The sequence below is a fragment of the Ambystoma mexicanum genome, chromosome 10, assembly GCF_040938575.1.
Source record: "Ambystoma mexicanum isolate Mex_15411 chromosome 10, UKY_AmexF1_1, whole genome shotgun sequence".
Lineage (NCBI taxonomy): Eukaryota > Metazoa > Chordata > Amphibia > Caudata > Ambystomatidae > Ambystoma > Ambystoma mexicanum.
In genome coordinates, this window is record NC_090932.1 from 316,174,232 (window position 1) to 316,191,324 (window position 17,093).

The following is a 17,093-nucleotide window of genomic DNA, read 5'->3' on the forward strand; positions in this document are numbered from 1 at the left end:
ATTCGTTTTTTGAGGGCGCTCCTACATTTTCCAGGACCCTCTTGGGTGCTAGGTGTGCATGTCACAGTGGCAGACCAGTGTGAAAGGCAAGTCGGACAGCAGTGCTTCACACCACTGTTGTTCCAGTTAGAAAGAAAGTGGGGATAGGGTCAGGGTTGACCCTATCATAGAATGTACCCCCATCACCTATTCACAATGGGCCCTGGAGAATGACTTTGTATTCTGTACATTTTAAAGCGCATCGTATTTGTTAATTCAAGTACCTTTTCAGAAATGGGTGCATCTCATCCTTTACACCCTAAAAAAGGTTTGATTATGTGGGCCCATGTTGTTTAATATGCGCAAATGTCCCTTTTGGGGGAGTGTTGACTGGTTTGCAATGTCCCGGGAGAATTTGAATCCTATTCACTGAAGACTAATTCTCAGGCAGACACGCCAATATTAAAATGTAAGATTTAGTTTGCTGCATTCATGTTTGTATACTGTTGTTTAAGATAGTGTGCCACTTTCAACTGTGACTGCATCATAATCTTACATCTTTTTGCTGCACATTTGATAGCACTATGTACATTTATGTCATTGTACAAATGAGAGACATTATAGATATAGTAAGTTTGGCACCGTTATTGGGTCTCGGTGAGATTTTTTGCAGGATCCACACACATGTAAATAATCTCTAATGAAATGAAACTGCTTTACATGTGTACCTTACAAAGTCATTGCAGATATATTGAATGGACTGGATGTTGACCTCCCAGGCCAATTTTCATGTTCTGGTTTTAAAATCCTGTCCTACTCCAACTTGTAATCGGAATGCGTTGGACTGGGTCAATATGCTACAGGGCCCGCAGTGGTTGAACCTATTATTTTTTCAGACAGTGTGAGCATTACATAAAGCAATACAATAAAAGAGATACATGTTGTACTAAAAATGAATGTTATTTGAGATCTATGCATTCCATGAAACTTGTTTCTAATGGACACATTGACTTTTAGGTTCCCATCGTCCGGACAGTTTAAGGTTGAAGTTTAATTTCATCGCAGACGTTGTGCAGAAGATTGCTCCGGCTGTCGTACACCTGGAACTGTTTCGCAGGTAACAGCGTTTAATGCTAACGTCCTTCTTCCGGCATCATGGTTTCAGAGTGTACTGTGTCTCTTTGGTCTTGCAGAGATGAATTGCCACATCTTCTGCAATTTATGCAAGTTTACCTTTTGCATAGATTTGTCACTTTACAAAAGTATTGCTGGCAAGGGAATGAGCCTTATCCCACCCCCTAGGCACTTTAGGGTGAGGCAAACTCCATTTGGAGATCTCAAAAAGCCCAGGGAGTAGGGGGGCATCCCAAAGTTCCCCACACAATCATAATATTATATGTGATTAAGACATAGTGCACGCATATAAGTAGATGCCATTTTGTAGCCATGGTCGAAGTACAGGGCCTGCATGGCCAAGCAGTATTTAGTGTGCTAAACACAGGCCACAAACCTGACGAGGAAATCTGAATAGGTCCAAGTGCTGATGAGAGAGGCCCACGCCGCTGCTAGCTTCCACAGAAAACCTCCTTTGTTCTAAAAGTGTTGCCAATATTTTTGTTCTAAGAAAGAATGTGCCCCGCAAGGCCACAAGCCAGTGTTGGGCGCCATGGTGTACGTGTTATCATAAACAGCCAAAGCAGGCCTCCGAGACCCCCCCCACCGAGCCAATTACGGGTTATAGCCCCTGCCTCTGCTCCAGTCCTAAGACCCCTGAATTCCAAGACTCTATTTGACCCCAGACCACCGACCATGAACAAATCAACCATAAAAGATCTAAGAGTATGGTTGTCCAACATTTATTCTGCAATGGCATGATTTGTAATGCGAGGTACAGGGAGGGATAGATTATAATTCAACAGCGAGGGTGGAAGCCTTGGAAGCCGAGAGACATGATCGGGATGAGTGAAATGTTTGTGGGGGTTAGCGTGACCTCGAGACCTCGTGACCTTGAGCCTGCCAGGTGCACTGTATAATGATAGAGTAGCATCATTCGCAAATGTAGCAAATTGTTCCTTTGACCTTGGTTCAGTGGAGACGATGAGCCCAGCAGACACCACATAATGTAAGACGGAAGGACTGGGCTGGGACCAATGGCCTGGCATCCCCTATGGAGCAGGCCACCCATGTATAGGGTCGCACTAACCAGCCGTGTGGGTTTTCACCATATGTAATGATGTCACCTGTGAAACTGCCCCCCCTTTTAAGCCTCTGCTCATACCCTTCTCCCATAGAACATTCCTAGGCAACAGAGTTCTTTGCTGGCAAACCTACTTTTTGTAGAAATAAAACTTGTTATACTTGCAAGAGTTTCTTGGGCCTTTTTCCCTATCGGGTTGTATTTTTTCTGGTGTGAGCGTTTAGGGGCGTGCATTCAGTATGCATAGCGCCTGATGGGATTCCAGAAACTACGATTTGAATGAGGTCCACATTCTCATCTCTCCTCCATCATATGCCAAAATGAAGACTACATTGGTAGAGAGAAAAAGTATGTCAAAATAACCAAGGGTTGTAGATGTGTCCACCTGTATGTTAGTGAAGACTACACCATGGATATTTTGTTGACCGCTTCTGCTCCCCAGACCTCTTTCTAAGATGCTGAAGACATTGCCATGCCATGTTTCCTGGGCCAATCTCTGAGGACCAATCTGGAAAGCTGTTCCTTAAAATGGCAGAGGGAGTGCGCTTCCGTTCTCTCTTAAGTCTGTTTTTGTTTGACATGTAAGCCAAAATAGAGAGTGAAAGGTTGAACTTCATTAAAAATAACCAGGCACAACTCAGGGCAGAGAGTTATATTCATCTTAGGGATGCTGTGGGAAGGCAAGACATTGATACTAATCACCTGGGTCAAATGGGGGTACTACTGTCTTACATGCATGAAAAAACCCAGGACGCCATGACATTTGTCTGCCACTATGGCTGTCCTGACCTTTTTATAACATTGAACTATAAACCCCGGTGGAAAGAAATCATAGATGCACTGCTGCATCGCAAAAAGGCCCATGATTGCCACGACATTACAGCCAGGATGTTCCATTAAAGGATAATAAAATGATGGATATTTAAAATAAGGGAAAATTGTTTGGCGATGTTCGATGCTTCATGTTCTCGGTGGAGTGGCAGAAGCAGGGTCTTCCTCACATATGCATTTTGCTATGTCTAGAGCAACGTATTTTCACCCGACAAGATCGATGATGTTATCTGTGCTGAAATTCCTGACCCTAATAAAGACTCTCTCCTTTTCCACATCGTAAAGTCCAACATGATACATTGCCACTGCGGAAGCGTACACCACAATTCGCCCTGCATGAAAGAAGGCAGCTGTAACAAGAAGTACCCAAAGCCTCTTCTCAATGACTCTGAGACACGAGATAACAAATGCCCACAGTATCGCCGAAGGTCTCCATCAGACGGTGGCTTCCTCATTGATATCAATGGTATACAATTAGACGACCACTGGGTAGTACCTTATTCTCTCGTGCTTTCACATACTTTTAATGCACATATTAACATTGAGTACTTCAACTTCGTTAAATCTATAAAATACATTTGTAAGTACGTAAACAACGGAAGCGACCAAGCATGTTTTGTCCTTGAGAATTACAAAGATGAACTAACACTTTGAGGAAGTGGTCGATACATTAGCAGTTGCGAGCCGGTGTGGCAAATCTTGGGGTTCTCTATTCATGAGAGATACCCAACTGTTTTACATCTCGCTGTTCACCTGAAAAATGGACAATGGGTGTATTTTAACTCAAATAACTTGGTTGATAGAGTCAACAACCCACCTAAAATAACACTCCTTGCTTTCTTCAAACTATGCAAAATGAATACCTTTGCAAAGACTCTCCTGTACTCTGAAGTCCCTTCTTATTTTGTGTGGAATAATAGCAAGTTCGAGAGAAGGATGTAGGGAAAGGATGTCGAAGGTTGGCCCGGCGTAAAAAGGATCATACTTTGGGAAGGATATAGACTATACACCCTAATAACACGGAATCTTATCACCCCCGCCTGCTTCTACATGAAGTACACGGTCCAACGTCCTTCTCTGATCTGAATCCTGTCAACTGTTTCCTCCATCCCACTTACCAGTCCGCATGCCAGGCGCTCGGCTTGCTCGAGGATGACAAACATTGGGATACTATCTTAGAGGATGCTTCTCTATGTGATTCTCCTCATAAATTGCAGGAGCTCTTTAGCGTAATGTCAGTGTTTTGTCAACTCTCCAATCTCTTGAGTCTTTGGGAGAAGTATAAAAACAGTCTGGCTGAGGACATCACACGGCAGATAGCGAGAGAGTTATAAGAGACAATGTGATGCATGTGAAGGACTTGGTGTATAGCAGGTGCCTGTTAATGATTGAGGAGGTGGTATTCGCTTTGGGCGGGCAAGGGATATCACAGAATAGTCTGCCACATCCGTCAAGGTCTGGAGGAGATTTGGGTAACACAGACTATTTAAGGCAGACCAGCTATGATATGACCTCTTTAGCACAAGAAGTCTTGGGTAAAGAAGGTTCCTTGACAGATGAGCAGCTTACTGTCTGTAAGCAGGTCCTTAAGAGCATTGACGCAGGATCTGGTTGAGTGTTTTTCTTAGATGCTCCCGGTGGCAATGGGAAAACGTTTCTCATTAACCTGCTTTTCGCGAAAGCAAGGAGTAACAGTGAGCTAGCCTTAGCTGTCACATCATCCGCATTGCTGCAACATTGTTGAAGGGTGGTAAGACTGCTCACGCTGCCTTTAAGCTGCCTCTTAACCTAATACATGCAGAAACTACTCTGCAATATTTCAAAACAAAGGAACGTGGCCCAAGTGCTCTGGGATTGCAAACCCATTGTTTGGGATGAGAGCACTATGGCGCATAAGGGAATTTTTGAGGCCCTAAACTGAATACTCAAAGACATCAGTGGAAACAATGGGGTGATAGATGTCACTGTGCTACTAGCTGGGAACTTTCGGCAGACTTTGCGTGCACTGCCTAGAGGAACGAACACTGATGAAGTAAAGGCATGCATCAAATCATCCTATTTCTGGACAGTTATACAAAAAATGTCCCTCAAGAAGAACATGAGGGTTAATTTGCAAAATGATGTGTCAGCAGGTCAGTTCTCCGAACTGCTTCTTAAAATTGGTAACGGCGAGTGTCCCGTATTTGAGAGCAAAATTGTCATCCCTTCCGACCTAGGCACAGTCAATTCCCTGGCAGACCTCACTTCCAAAATGTACCCCGACGTAAAAAATCTAATAGAGAAATCTACAGAATGGTTATATGAGGGTGCCGTTCTAATGCCAAAGAACAGCATGGCTGCCATAATCAATAACATACTTATTCATTCTTTCGGAGGAGTCCAAATGGAGTACAAAACTGTAAACTCAGTGGTTCAAAGGGATTCGGTCAAAATGACCAAATCCAAGTGATCTATACCACCAAATTACCCAAAATAGATACTACTAAATGTCCTACTGACTAAATGTTCATAGGACATTTAGAAGTATCTATTTGGTGGTGTAGGTCATATTTTTTTTTGTTTTGATCGGAACAGCTGCGGGGTATCCCCGCAACACACTGCTCACTAAACTATACAGTATAGTAAGCGGGGGCGGCGGGCAACACCCCTGCAGCAATTCCGAACCAACAAAAAAAAAGGCTGCAGGGGCTGCGGGAGTGTCCCCCGCAACACAGCGCTCACTATAGTGAGCGGGGTTTGCGGGGGACACCCCTGCAGCTGACCCAATCCAAAAAAAGAACATAAAAAAGAAAGTGAAGTGAAAGGGAACTGGCGTCGCAGGGACCAGCGAGACGGAAGGAAAGTTAAGTAGGGGGGTGTGGGTGTGGGGGGTGTGGGTGTGGGTGTAGGTGGGGTGGGTGGTATTGTGTTAGGGTAGATTTGGGGTTGTTTTACCTTGGATGACCGAATGGGAAATGTACAATTTGGTATTACGTACATTTTTCATGGGGTCATTTCCGTCGCAAAATTTTCAGTCGCGGTAAAACAACCCCAAATCGGTTCAAAGTGATGTCGCAGTCCACTACCACGTTGAGTTCTTTAACGCTGTAAATCCTCCTGGTCTTCCGAACACAAACTTCTTCTCAAAGTGGGAGCACCTGTGATATTATTGCGGAACCTCAACCCACCTAAGCTCTGTAATGGAACCAGATTGCGAGTGAAAGCTCTCCACATAAATGTGATTGAGGCTACAGTGCTAACTGGTTCTGGCCAGGGGACGTCGGTGTTCATACCATGAATATCTCTTATACCTTCAGAATATCAGTTTGAATTCAAAAGACTTCATTTTCCCTTAAAGGTTTGTTTCGCCATGACCATCAACAAATCTCAGGGGCAGGCTTTGAAAGTAGCAGGGATTGACCCAAGGGGAAGAGTGCTTCTCGCATGGGCTGTTTTACATGGCCTGTTCCAGAGTGAGCTCACCTAACTCTCTGGTAATGCTAGCACCTGAAGGGAGAACCACTAATGTAGTTTGCAAAGAAGTAGTCAAATTGTTTATTTTGTAGGGTGCAGATGCCAAATAAGTAATTTTCATTTTTTTGTCAGTCTCATTGTCTGTTTGTAATTACAACACGAAAATATTCTGGGCGCACATCAATGGAACAAATATGTTTGTTTTGTAGCCAATATGCCCCAACTTACGTCTGCAATAAAGATTGCTTATTACGTTCAGACATCAACCTGTAAATTATATTTCGTACAGTTTGAGCAACAAAAAACTCATGTGTCTTTAAAAAACAATTATAGCTAATCCCAAAATCCATGCGAGCGCAGCCGCGGCAAACAGCTAGTGTAAGATAATCATGGAGATACCCCTCTAAAAGTTGTAAGACATTATTAATTTTAGGATTTGCTTTTCTGCCATGGGTACACAAAAACCGCAGCTCCAGAAAAGCAAACTTACTCTAGAAAGCGGAGGATGGCCCATTTTGTTTTAGCACACAAAAAAGCTTATAGCACAATGGCCATTACAAGTGCTTGATGAACTGACACATTTTAAGGCCATGTGAATGCGGCAACCTCCAGGTGGCAGAAAATATCTTCTGCAAGCAACATTTGGGATTGCTATTTCTGCACCACCAAAGATGGTCCATGAGAAGATGGATCTGGGGGCAATCAGTATAGAAGTCCCGATCAAACCTCTTCTCCTCTGGACCATAATTTAGGCAGCTGAAGAAGATACAACTTTTTTTAGGCGCATCTCCAAGAGATAATGCCCCTAAGGGGTATGTTATCCCTCCCGTGGCTTGCTCATAGAAGACGTTTGCTAACTGTGTTGCCTCTCAACCACCCGTGCGAGTCATCAAATTCCATCTCTGCTATTGAGCTGAAAGCTGCATACACATATGTTAGACTGGCCCACTTAGACCAAATAGAGGTACATCTAAGGTGGTCTCTATAAGTGGAGTCCAGATACTGCATTGGCTTGGAGCCCTACTTAAATGAAATCTCGATTGCCGAAATGTGTTCCCTCTACAGTAAGTTCTGATTGGGGAAATTGCCTCTAAGGGCTGTGGTGGAAAAGTGGTAATCTCAGCAACCACCCGACCTACTCTGCTTTTGTAAGCTGGAGCAGGAAATGGTGATTTGTTTCCTTTTCTTAATCATACAAGATCGTTTGTCTTGTCCTCCCTCTGTCTTCTCTTCCTTGTCTCGTCACCTCTACAAACACTTGTGTACAGGCGCGTTATAAATGACTTATCATATCATGTCATACATTACACCCACTTAAGGAAGGTTTGCTTACGCTCTTTATTGAAGGAGGTTTTGTGGGTACACCTCCAAAAGCCTTATTTTTGGGCACTTTCAACCATTAACCGTATTAGGTCTTTGCAGTTGTGTCCTTCATTTGCTGAATGTGGAAGAAGCACTGAAAACAATTACTAGCAACTGCTTGTAGCAAACTCTGATGTATTTCCCTAGTACCATTTGTCTTGAAAAGGTAGATATTAGCTTTTTCGTAATGCTGCTTTTTTGGATCAATGATTTAACGCTTTAATTGTTTGACTTGGGGTGGGAGGGTGGTTCGATTGTAAATGTATATGTTTTTTTAATTAATGAGTGTAAGAGCTAATGCTAATACATTGGAGTAGTGCCTCACCTTTGCCTTTTTGGGATCCTTTTGAGTCTGTATGCTAATTTTAAAGAAGCAGCCATCCAATGGATCTTTGAATTTATAATTCTAGTGTATTGCACAAGACATGTGTACTAGGCCAAAAAGGATTGTGAAGTAAGGTTTACAAAGTTTGTGCTGGACAACTGTCTTTTGTTAGGGCTAACCACATCGCTCATATTGTACGTATCTTGTAAGAGATGCAACTATAATATCTAATTCTCGTTTAGTCACTGGAAAGAGTTGAAAGAGCCCTTGATTATGGAATCCTAAGCTCATATGGTGCAAGGAGCGAGGCTCCTGCCGTGGATTCTAAAGTGCATGTTCCTGGGAAGAGCTCTCACTTATGGTACCTAATGAGCATGTTCCTGGTGTGATGAATCTGATGATGTCATCACTCCTTTCCAGGGGGTAGCCTCTCCTCATGGGGTCTGGGGGCGGCAGCCACTCCCTGATCCTGACCCTGGGGATGGCTATGCGAGAGAGGATCACATTAGGGGAGGCGGCCCTTAGGGGGATGGACAGGCATCATCAGATGAGACCTGGTATCCCCCCTTTCTTTGTAGGGATATCCCCTCCATTGCCCATGCCTCGATGTCATATTGTGATAACTCCCTACAATATTCTGCAAAAGCTGTTGACAGAACTTGTGAACATTTTACATCTCATAAAGCAGCATGTACTGAGACGAAGAAGAGAACTTCCATGAGAAAGAGTGTGAACCATAATGCGCAGTCTGGTGTTGTGAAGAATATGATTGGTCCAAGTCATCTCCCAGCTTGGAGGTGGGAGTTTAAATCAGATGTTGCAGGAAAATGGGGAGAGCTTCCTTTTCCGAACGGTTGCAGTGCAGTACAGAGCAGACAGTGTCCCTACCCATGAGGGAACCCTAAAGGCAGGCTGGTGGAGGCAGCGAGAGAAGGAGCCCACCCAAGCACTCCTGGCCAGCCAGGCAGACCAAGAAGCAGAGGGGACCGAGAGCCGTAGCTTCAGAGCATTGCCGGTGAGATGAGAGGTGCAGAGGCAAGTTTCAGACCATCCGCGTAGTGAAGCGGGGCCGGTTGATAGTGGAATCGCCAGGCAAAGAAGAAGAAGGGTGTCATGACTGGAAGCCAGGCCGGTCTTCATTCCGATGCGAGGAGCGAGAACGCTCTGTGCCACTGACTGGGGAGAGCCGCTGGAGTCCAGCAGATACAGATTCAAAGTTCAAACTAAAATGGCTTATTAACTCAAATGTCAGGATGGTTGAAGGCCTAACCTGCCCTATGCTAAGGTGGGATTTCCCTACCTGAACTAAACTAAGGAAAGTATGAGTCAGAATGTTCAACTGAAGAGTTTGTCTGTGTCCAAAACCTATTTTTCCCTCACAACTAAAGCTAAACAATGTGTAGGAATGTCGACAATAAAAGAAATTGTGATCAAAACAAAGTGTTGACCTTCTTCCATCTCTTAGATTCCTTTTCATCTCCCCTTCCCTAATTTCAAGAAAGTTCAACAAAAGTCTTGAGATTACCTTTCCCAAGTTCAAACAGTATCACAAATCCTTGGGGTTCCCTTCCCCAAGTTCAAGGCAACACAGTTCCAAAGAAAAGGGTCTTGAGGGCTCCATCCTCAAGTCAACATTGCGGTTCATCAAACCCCAGAGTTCCCTTCCCCAAGACTCCAGCATATCAACTTATACTTGGTTTCAGTCTTTTAATGTTCAACATAACTCCTGGTCAACTTGACGCTCCTTCTGGATTGTGTTAACATTTCACTTGAAGTGCTCCTTCTTGGTTTATTTCCAAACTGTCTTTGGCATTCACATGGTCCACCCATCACAGGTCGCGCAACCAGGAGCCCTAGGCTCTTCAGCCCACACAGGTTCTTCTGTATTTTCCCCTGTGCACAGATTAACCTTCACTTAGCTTCTCCTTGTCGGCCTCACGGCTTTATGTGCAGGTTCACGCTTTCCTGGCTTCTCCTGGTTCGCCTTTTAGCTTTGGCATAATGTGTCACACATACTCTGCCAATCTTTGACCTTGCTGCACTGTATTCAGGAACAAAGTTCCCCTTGTGGTGGTCTTATTTCTTCCCCACCTTTTCATGCTCTTTCACACTTGCTCTTTTAATCAGTATGTTGCTTTCAAATGGGCACTTTCGCATGTATCTCTCATCAGATTGTAGCTTTGCTCGTAAAGTTTTCATTCAGTTCGGTATTCATTACTTGGTATTATTCAATGTGCCTCTTAATTTTCAGTCAACCCGTGGCTTTGAGTGTTTTTCAATCTGCATTTTCAAATGTATTTCATTTGGTTCATTCGGCATCTCTCACTTCCATGCAGCCCCTAGGTGCGCCCCAGTCTCGAGTGACATTCCCTTTCACTCACCGGTCCTCTTTGTTCCTGTCGGGCAGCTGAGTTGCTTCACTTCTGCCGGCTGGTGTGCCGGTAACAGCGAGACCCGCTTGCACTTTGGATGCTTCTTTGTACTTGATGGCAGCTCTGCTTCCTTTCCGCAGATGCTGGCAGCGACTCCTTGCCTCTCTCCTTTACCTGCAGCTCCCACTGCAGCTTTCTGACCACCGTGGCTCCCACACCTGTGGACTTCCGTCAACCCAACTGTCCCTGGGCTCCACAGGTATTCTGGGTCGTCTGCCGGTATCCTGGCTTCCTCTCAGGACCCACCATGGCTGTCTCCTCACAAAAAGCACTCCCTGCTGGTCTCCCCCACACAGGCCTCCCTGTTGGTCTCCATGTCGCTGATTTCCCCCTTTTCTATACACCTGCAACCACTTGACAAGTTTCAGGTCTGAGTTTTCAATTAGCATTGCCTGACTAGAATTAGAGTGGCATGCCTGACCTTTGTAGTGCTCTACAGGCATCTTCCGCGTCTCAGTACTAGAGATGTGAAATAACCTATTTGTGTTCATTACTTCTAGTCGCCTCTGCCTCATCCCAGTACTGCAGAAGTTCGAAGGAGAGAATAGAGGGGAGTTGTTTTACAGTAGCCCAAAAAGGTCAGGGGAGGGCTAGGTTGGTTTTTAGAAGGGAAAAGGGGATCCCTTGTCTCATCTATCTCACCCTTAAACCTTCTCTTGTTTACCCTCTTTCTGGTGCTTCTAGATTGGTATTATCTCCTGGCAGTATCCTGGTCAGTGGCACAGGGACAGCAATGCCCCATAACTGCCACTGGCATAGACGGTTCCTCCTGAAATGGAAATACGGGATACTGCGTCTCACCTGAGGACATCTCATCCCCAATCCCTAAGGACCCTCCATCTAAGTGATCCTCCCTCACTTCTCCACCCCTAGGGTCAGGATCCAAAATCGATGGCGTTTCCCTGGCCACCTGAGAAGAGGACCCAAAGGGAGCTGTAAGGACGCACTCAGGTTTCTCACAAGACCCGTACCCGCTTGCAATGAGTAAGAAAGAGAGATTGAATCCTAAAGACCTGGCAGGAGAGTATACCAAGTGAACTGCAGATCTGGGATCTGCACCCAAATTGTGTAAAGGAACTGTACAAGAAAACCTTGCGGGAGAGTATACCAGGTGTTTTGCGAGTCTGGCACCTGCACACAAGTTGTGTTATCTGGAAAGAGAATCCCAAGGAAGACCCATGCCCTTAGGGTCTAAGTTGTGGTGAATGGAGAGAGAAACCCGGGGAAGGGAGAGCATTCCCCTGGAGTGGATTGCGACAGCAAAGGAGGGAGTTATCCTCTTGGGCTATAAAGAACTTGCTTATTCTTTTTAACTTTAGTTTTGCTGGAGAGAAACCTGAGGAAGGGAGTCATTCACCTGGAACTGTGAACATTATCTATTTGGAACTTGTGTTGGAGTTATACCTCTTGTTGAACTTGAACATTTGCACACTTTCAAAGCCAAATACAGTACTCTTAACACCTTAGATTTCGTTTCTAGAATGAGAGGGCTAGGATAGGATTTTGACACAGGACATTTTTGCTTTGGACATCTTGACACCTGACAGACCCTTAGTTTTGGTTGAGGTAGGGAAATACCTCCTAGATTAGGGATAGTGATGTATTTTCCAACCTTTTTATTGTTTAATAACAGTTTATGCCAATCACGATGAGTCTTCTGTGATTCCTGGTCCGCGTCTCATTCGTGGTTCCTCACACTGGGAAGAGCAAGAGCTCTCATTTATGTTATCTAGTGTACATGTTCCTGAAAATAGCTCTCATTTATGGTATCAAATGTGCATGTTCATTGCGATCTCACTTATGGCATCCAATGCGCATGTTCCTGGGAAGCACTCTGTTATGGTATACAGTGCACTTGTTCCTGGGAAGAGTTATCACTTACGGCATTGCGCGTACCTGTTCCATTCTCAGATCCTCTGCTTTCCTTCGTCGTCATGTTTTGGATACCCAAGTCATTGCGTTCCATAGAAACTCAAATTTATACAGCATCTGATAACAGTGAGGATGTTCCTGGTAACTGCTCTGGCTTATAGTATCTAGTGCGCATGTTCCTGGGAAGAGCTGTGACTTTTGGCATCCAATGTACATGTTCCTGGAAAGAGATCTCACTCAGGGTAACTAATGTGCATGTTCCTGGTACGCGCTCTCACTTATGGCATCCAATGTACATGTTCCTGGGAAGGGCTCTCACTTACAGTAACAATTGTACGTGTTCCTGGGAAAAGCTCTCACCTCTGGGGTCTAATGCACATGTTCTTGGTATTAGCTCGCATTTATTGTATCTGATGCAAATGTTCCTTGGAAAAGATCTCACTTCTAGTATCTGATGCGCATGTTATTGGGAAGACCTCCCACTTATGGCTACGGCCTCTAAAGTGCATATTCCTGAGAACAGCTCCCACTCATGGCATCCAATAGGCACAATCCTGGGAAGAGCTCTCACTTACGGAATCTAATGTGCATGTTGCTGGGAAGAGCTCTAACTGATGCTATCTAACGCACATGTTCCTAGGAAAAGTTCACACTATTGGTATCTACTGCGCATGTTCCTGGGAAGAGCTCTCACTTATAGTATCTGATGCGCATGCCACTGGAAAGAGCTCTCACTTATGGTATCTGATGCGGATGTTCCTGGGAAGAGTTCTCACTTATGGTAACTGATGCGCATGTTCCTGGGAAGCGCTCTCACTCAGTGCTTCAGTTAAGATTGTGAAGTGGGAGTATTTTAATCTCTATTTTTTAAAGTTGAGAGTCAAACGATCTTGTAGGGAGTAAAAACCTAAGTCCAATTTCCAATGGGAGCATTTAATAAGTGAGTAAAAATATGTTTTAGCTGAAAAACAGAAATGTTTTGTAATACATATTTCTTTGCACCTAAATACTCATACACATTAAAAGATACATGTGTATTTCTTCCGATCAGGCAGTAAGATTAGTAGTTTCTTCTTGTGGTACTACGTGCACTAAAGGCCATAATTACAGGCTGAAAAGCGTAGTGAGGGCCTTAATGAAGGCCCCTGGGGCGTTACCTTATGCAGTAATGGCCCACAGTCGAGGGGCATATTACCATTAGTACCCTGACCCATTGGACCGGGATACACATGTTTTTTTTTCTGGCTGCGAGACGCATTTTTTTTGCAGCTGGGGAAAAAAAAGTTAAAAAGGAAAAAAAAATGGCCGATGCGGACAGAAAACATAGTCCGTTTTCTCTTTCTTTGGTGGCCATAGTAAACAAAGAAAATAGCCACCATGGAAGGGGAGAAAGAACTACACGTAGTCTCCCTTTCCATGGCAGCCATTGAAGTAACTTGAAAAAAAAGTCAACCAAAAAAATGGCTGCCATGGAACAGGAGGAAGGGACTATACGTAGTCCTTTCTCTCAATTTCCATGGTGGCCGTTCTGGAATGAAAATGCTGTCGGAGATGGGAGCGAGCTGCACACCGTTGTGTGATCTAGATTACCATGCAGTAAGGCTCGGAATCCACCCAACCACAGGTACGTCTTTTTCTTTTGTTTTCCGTGCCAGGTACTAGTGGTCAAACATGTCCATGGAGCTGTGTGGATGAAAGCAGGGGCTCAAGGTCCACAGTGTCTATATGACATTTTTGTTGCAAGTATTTTTACTCTCTATTTCTATTTTTGGGGGAGTATCTGCCTATTTTTAGGGAGTAAAAGTGGCTGATACACCCCTTATCTGTAGGACTGTACACCCCTTATCTGTAGGGCTGATCTCACTGATGGTATCTAATGTACATGTTCCTAAGAAAAGCTCACACTTATGGTATTCAATGTGCATGTTTCTGAAAAGAGCTCTCACTTATGGTACATAATGCACATGTTCCTGGGAAGCTCTCTCACTTATGGTATCTAATGCACATGCTCCTGGGAAGATCTCACACTTATGATATCTAATGTGCATGTTCCTGGGACGGGATTTCACTTATGGTGTCCAATGCACATGTTCCTGGGAAGATCTCACACTTATGATATCTAATGTGCATGTTCCTGGGACGGGATTTCACTTATGGTGTCCAATGCACATGTTCCTGGGAAGAGTTTTCACTTAGGGTATCTAATTCGCACATTCCTGGGAAGAGATCTAACTCATGGTATCTAATGTGCATGTTCCTGGGAAGAGATCTCACTTATGCTATCTAATGCGCGTGTTTCTGGGAAGAGATCTCACTTATGGTATCTAATGCGCATGTCACTGGGAAGAGCTCCCACTTATGGTATCTAATGCGCGTGCTCCTGGGAAGATCTCTCACTTATGGTATCTAATGTGCATGTTCCTGGGACGGGATTTCACTTATGGTGTCCAATGCACATGTTCCTGGGAAGATCTCACACTTATGATATCTAATGTGCATGTTCCTGGGACGGGATTTCACTTATGGTGTCCAATGCACATGTTCCTGGGAAGAGTTTTCACTTATGGTATCTAATTCGCACATTCCTGGGAAGAGATCTAACTTATGGTATCTAATGAGCAGGTTCCTGGGAAGAGATCTCACTTATGCTATCTAATGCGCGTGTTTCTGGGAAGAGATCTCACTTATGGTATCTAATGTGCATGTTCCTGGGAAGAGATCTCACTTATGCTGTCTAATGCGCGTGTTTCTGGGAAGAGATCTCACTTATGGTATCTAATGCGCGTGCTCCTGGGAAGATCTCTCACTTATGGTATCTAATGTGCATGTTCCTGGGACGGGATTTCACTTATGGTGTCCAATGCACATGTTCCTGGGAAGAGTTTTCACTTATGGTATCTAATTCGCACATTCCTGGGAAGAGATCTAACTTATGGTATCTAATGAGCATGTTCCTGGGAAGAGATCTCACTTATGCTATCTAATGCGCGTGTTTCTGGGAAGAGATCTCACTTATGGTATCTAATGTGCATGTTCCTTGGACGGGATTTCACTTATGGTGTCCAATGCACATGTTCCTGGGAAGAGTTTTCACTTATGGTATCTAATTCGCACATTCCTGGGAAGAGATCTAACTTATGGTATCTAATGAGCATGTTCCTGGGAAGAGATCTCACTTATGCTATCTAATGCGTGTGTTTCTGGGAAGAGATCTCACTTATGGTATCTAATGTGCATGTTCCTGGGACGGGATTTCACTTATGGTGTCCAATGCACATGTTCCTGGGAAGAGTTTTCACTTATGGTATCTAATTCGCACATTCCTAGGAAGAGATCTAACTTATGGTATCTAATGAGCATGTTCCTGGGAAGAGATCTCACTTATGCTATCTAATGCGCGTGTTTCTGGGAAGAGATCTCACTTATGGTATCTAATGTGCATGTTCCTGGGAAGAGCTCTCACTTATGGTATTTAATGCGCATGTTCCTGGGACAAGATCCCACTTATGGTATCTGATGTGCCTGTTCCTGGGAAGAGCTCTCACTTATGGTATCTGATGCGCATGTTCCTGGGAAGAGCGCTCACTTATGGTATCTAATGCGCATGTTTCTGGGAAGAGATCTCACTTATGGTATCTGATGCGCGTGTTCCTGGGAAGAGATCTCACTTATGGTGTCCAATGCACATGTTCCTTGGAAGAGTATTCACTTATGGTATCTAATTCGCACATTCCTGGGAAGAGATCTAACTTATGGTATCTAATGAGCATATTCCGGGGAAGAGCTCTCACTTATGGTATCTGATGCGCATGTTCCTGGGACGAGATCCCACTTATGGTGTCTAATGTGCATGTTCCTGGGAAGAGATCTCACTTATGGTATCTAATGCGCGTGCTCCTGGGAAGATCTCTCACTTATGGTATCTAATGCGCATGTCACTGGGAAGAGCTCCCACTTATGGTATCTAATGCGCGTGCTCCTGGGAAGATCTCTCACTTATGGTATCTAATGTGCATATTCCTGGGACGGGATTTCACTTATGGTATCTAATGCACATGCTCCTGGGAAGATCTCTCACTTATGGTATCTAATGTGCATGTTCCTGGGACGGGATTTCACTTATGGTGTCCAATGCACATGTTCCTGGGAAGAGTTTTCACTTATGGTATCTAATTCGCACATTCCTGGGAAGAGATCTAATTTATGGTATTTAATGAGCATGTTTCTGGGAAGAGATCTCACTTATGCTATCTAATTCGCGTGTTCCTGGGAAGAGCGCTCACTTATGGTATCTAATGCGCATGTTTCTGGGAAGAGATCTCACTTATGGTATCTGATGCGCGTGTTCCTGGGAAGAGATCTCACTTATGGTGTCCAATGCACATGTTCCTTGGAAGAGTATTCACTTATGGTATCTAATTCGCACATTCCTGGGAAGAGATCTAACTTATGGTATCTAATGAGCATATTCCGGGGAAGAGCTCTCACTTATGGTATCTGATGCGCATGTTCCCGGGACGAGATCCCACTTATGGTGTCTAATGTGCATGTTCCTGGGAAGAGATCTCACTTATGGTATCTAATGCGCGTGCTCCTGGGAAGATCTCTCACTTATGGTATCTAATGCGCATGTCACTGGGAA

At 44.3% G+C, this 17,093-nt stretch overlaps 1 protein-coding gene across 1 annotated transcript in view; it reads left to right on the forward strand.

Annotated features, from left to right (window-relative positions):
* HTRA4 (HtrA serine peptidase 4) overlaps positions 1-17,093 on the forward strand; it is a 559,742-nt gene that overhangs the window by 386,051 nt on the left and 156,598 nt on the right. Inside the window, exon 2 of the mRNA XM_069617917.1 lies at positions 997-1,096. Coding sequence (XP_069474018.1) covers positions 997-1,096 — 100 coding nt within the window. The remainder of the gene's footprint in view (positions 1-996; positions 1,097-17,093) is intronic.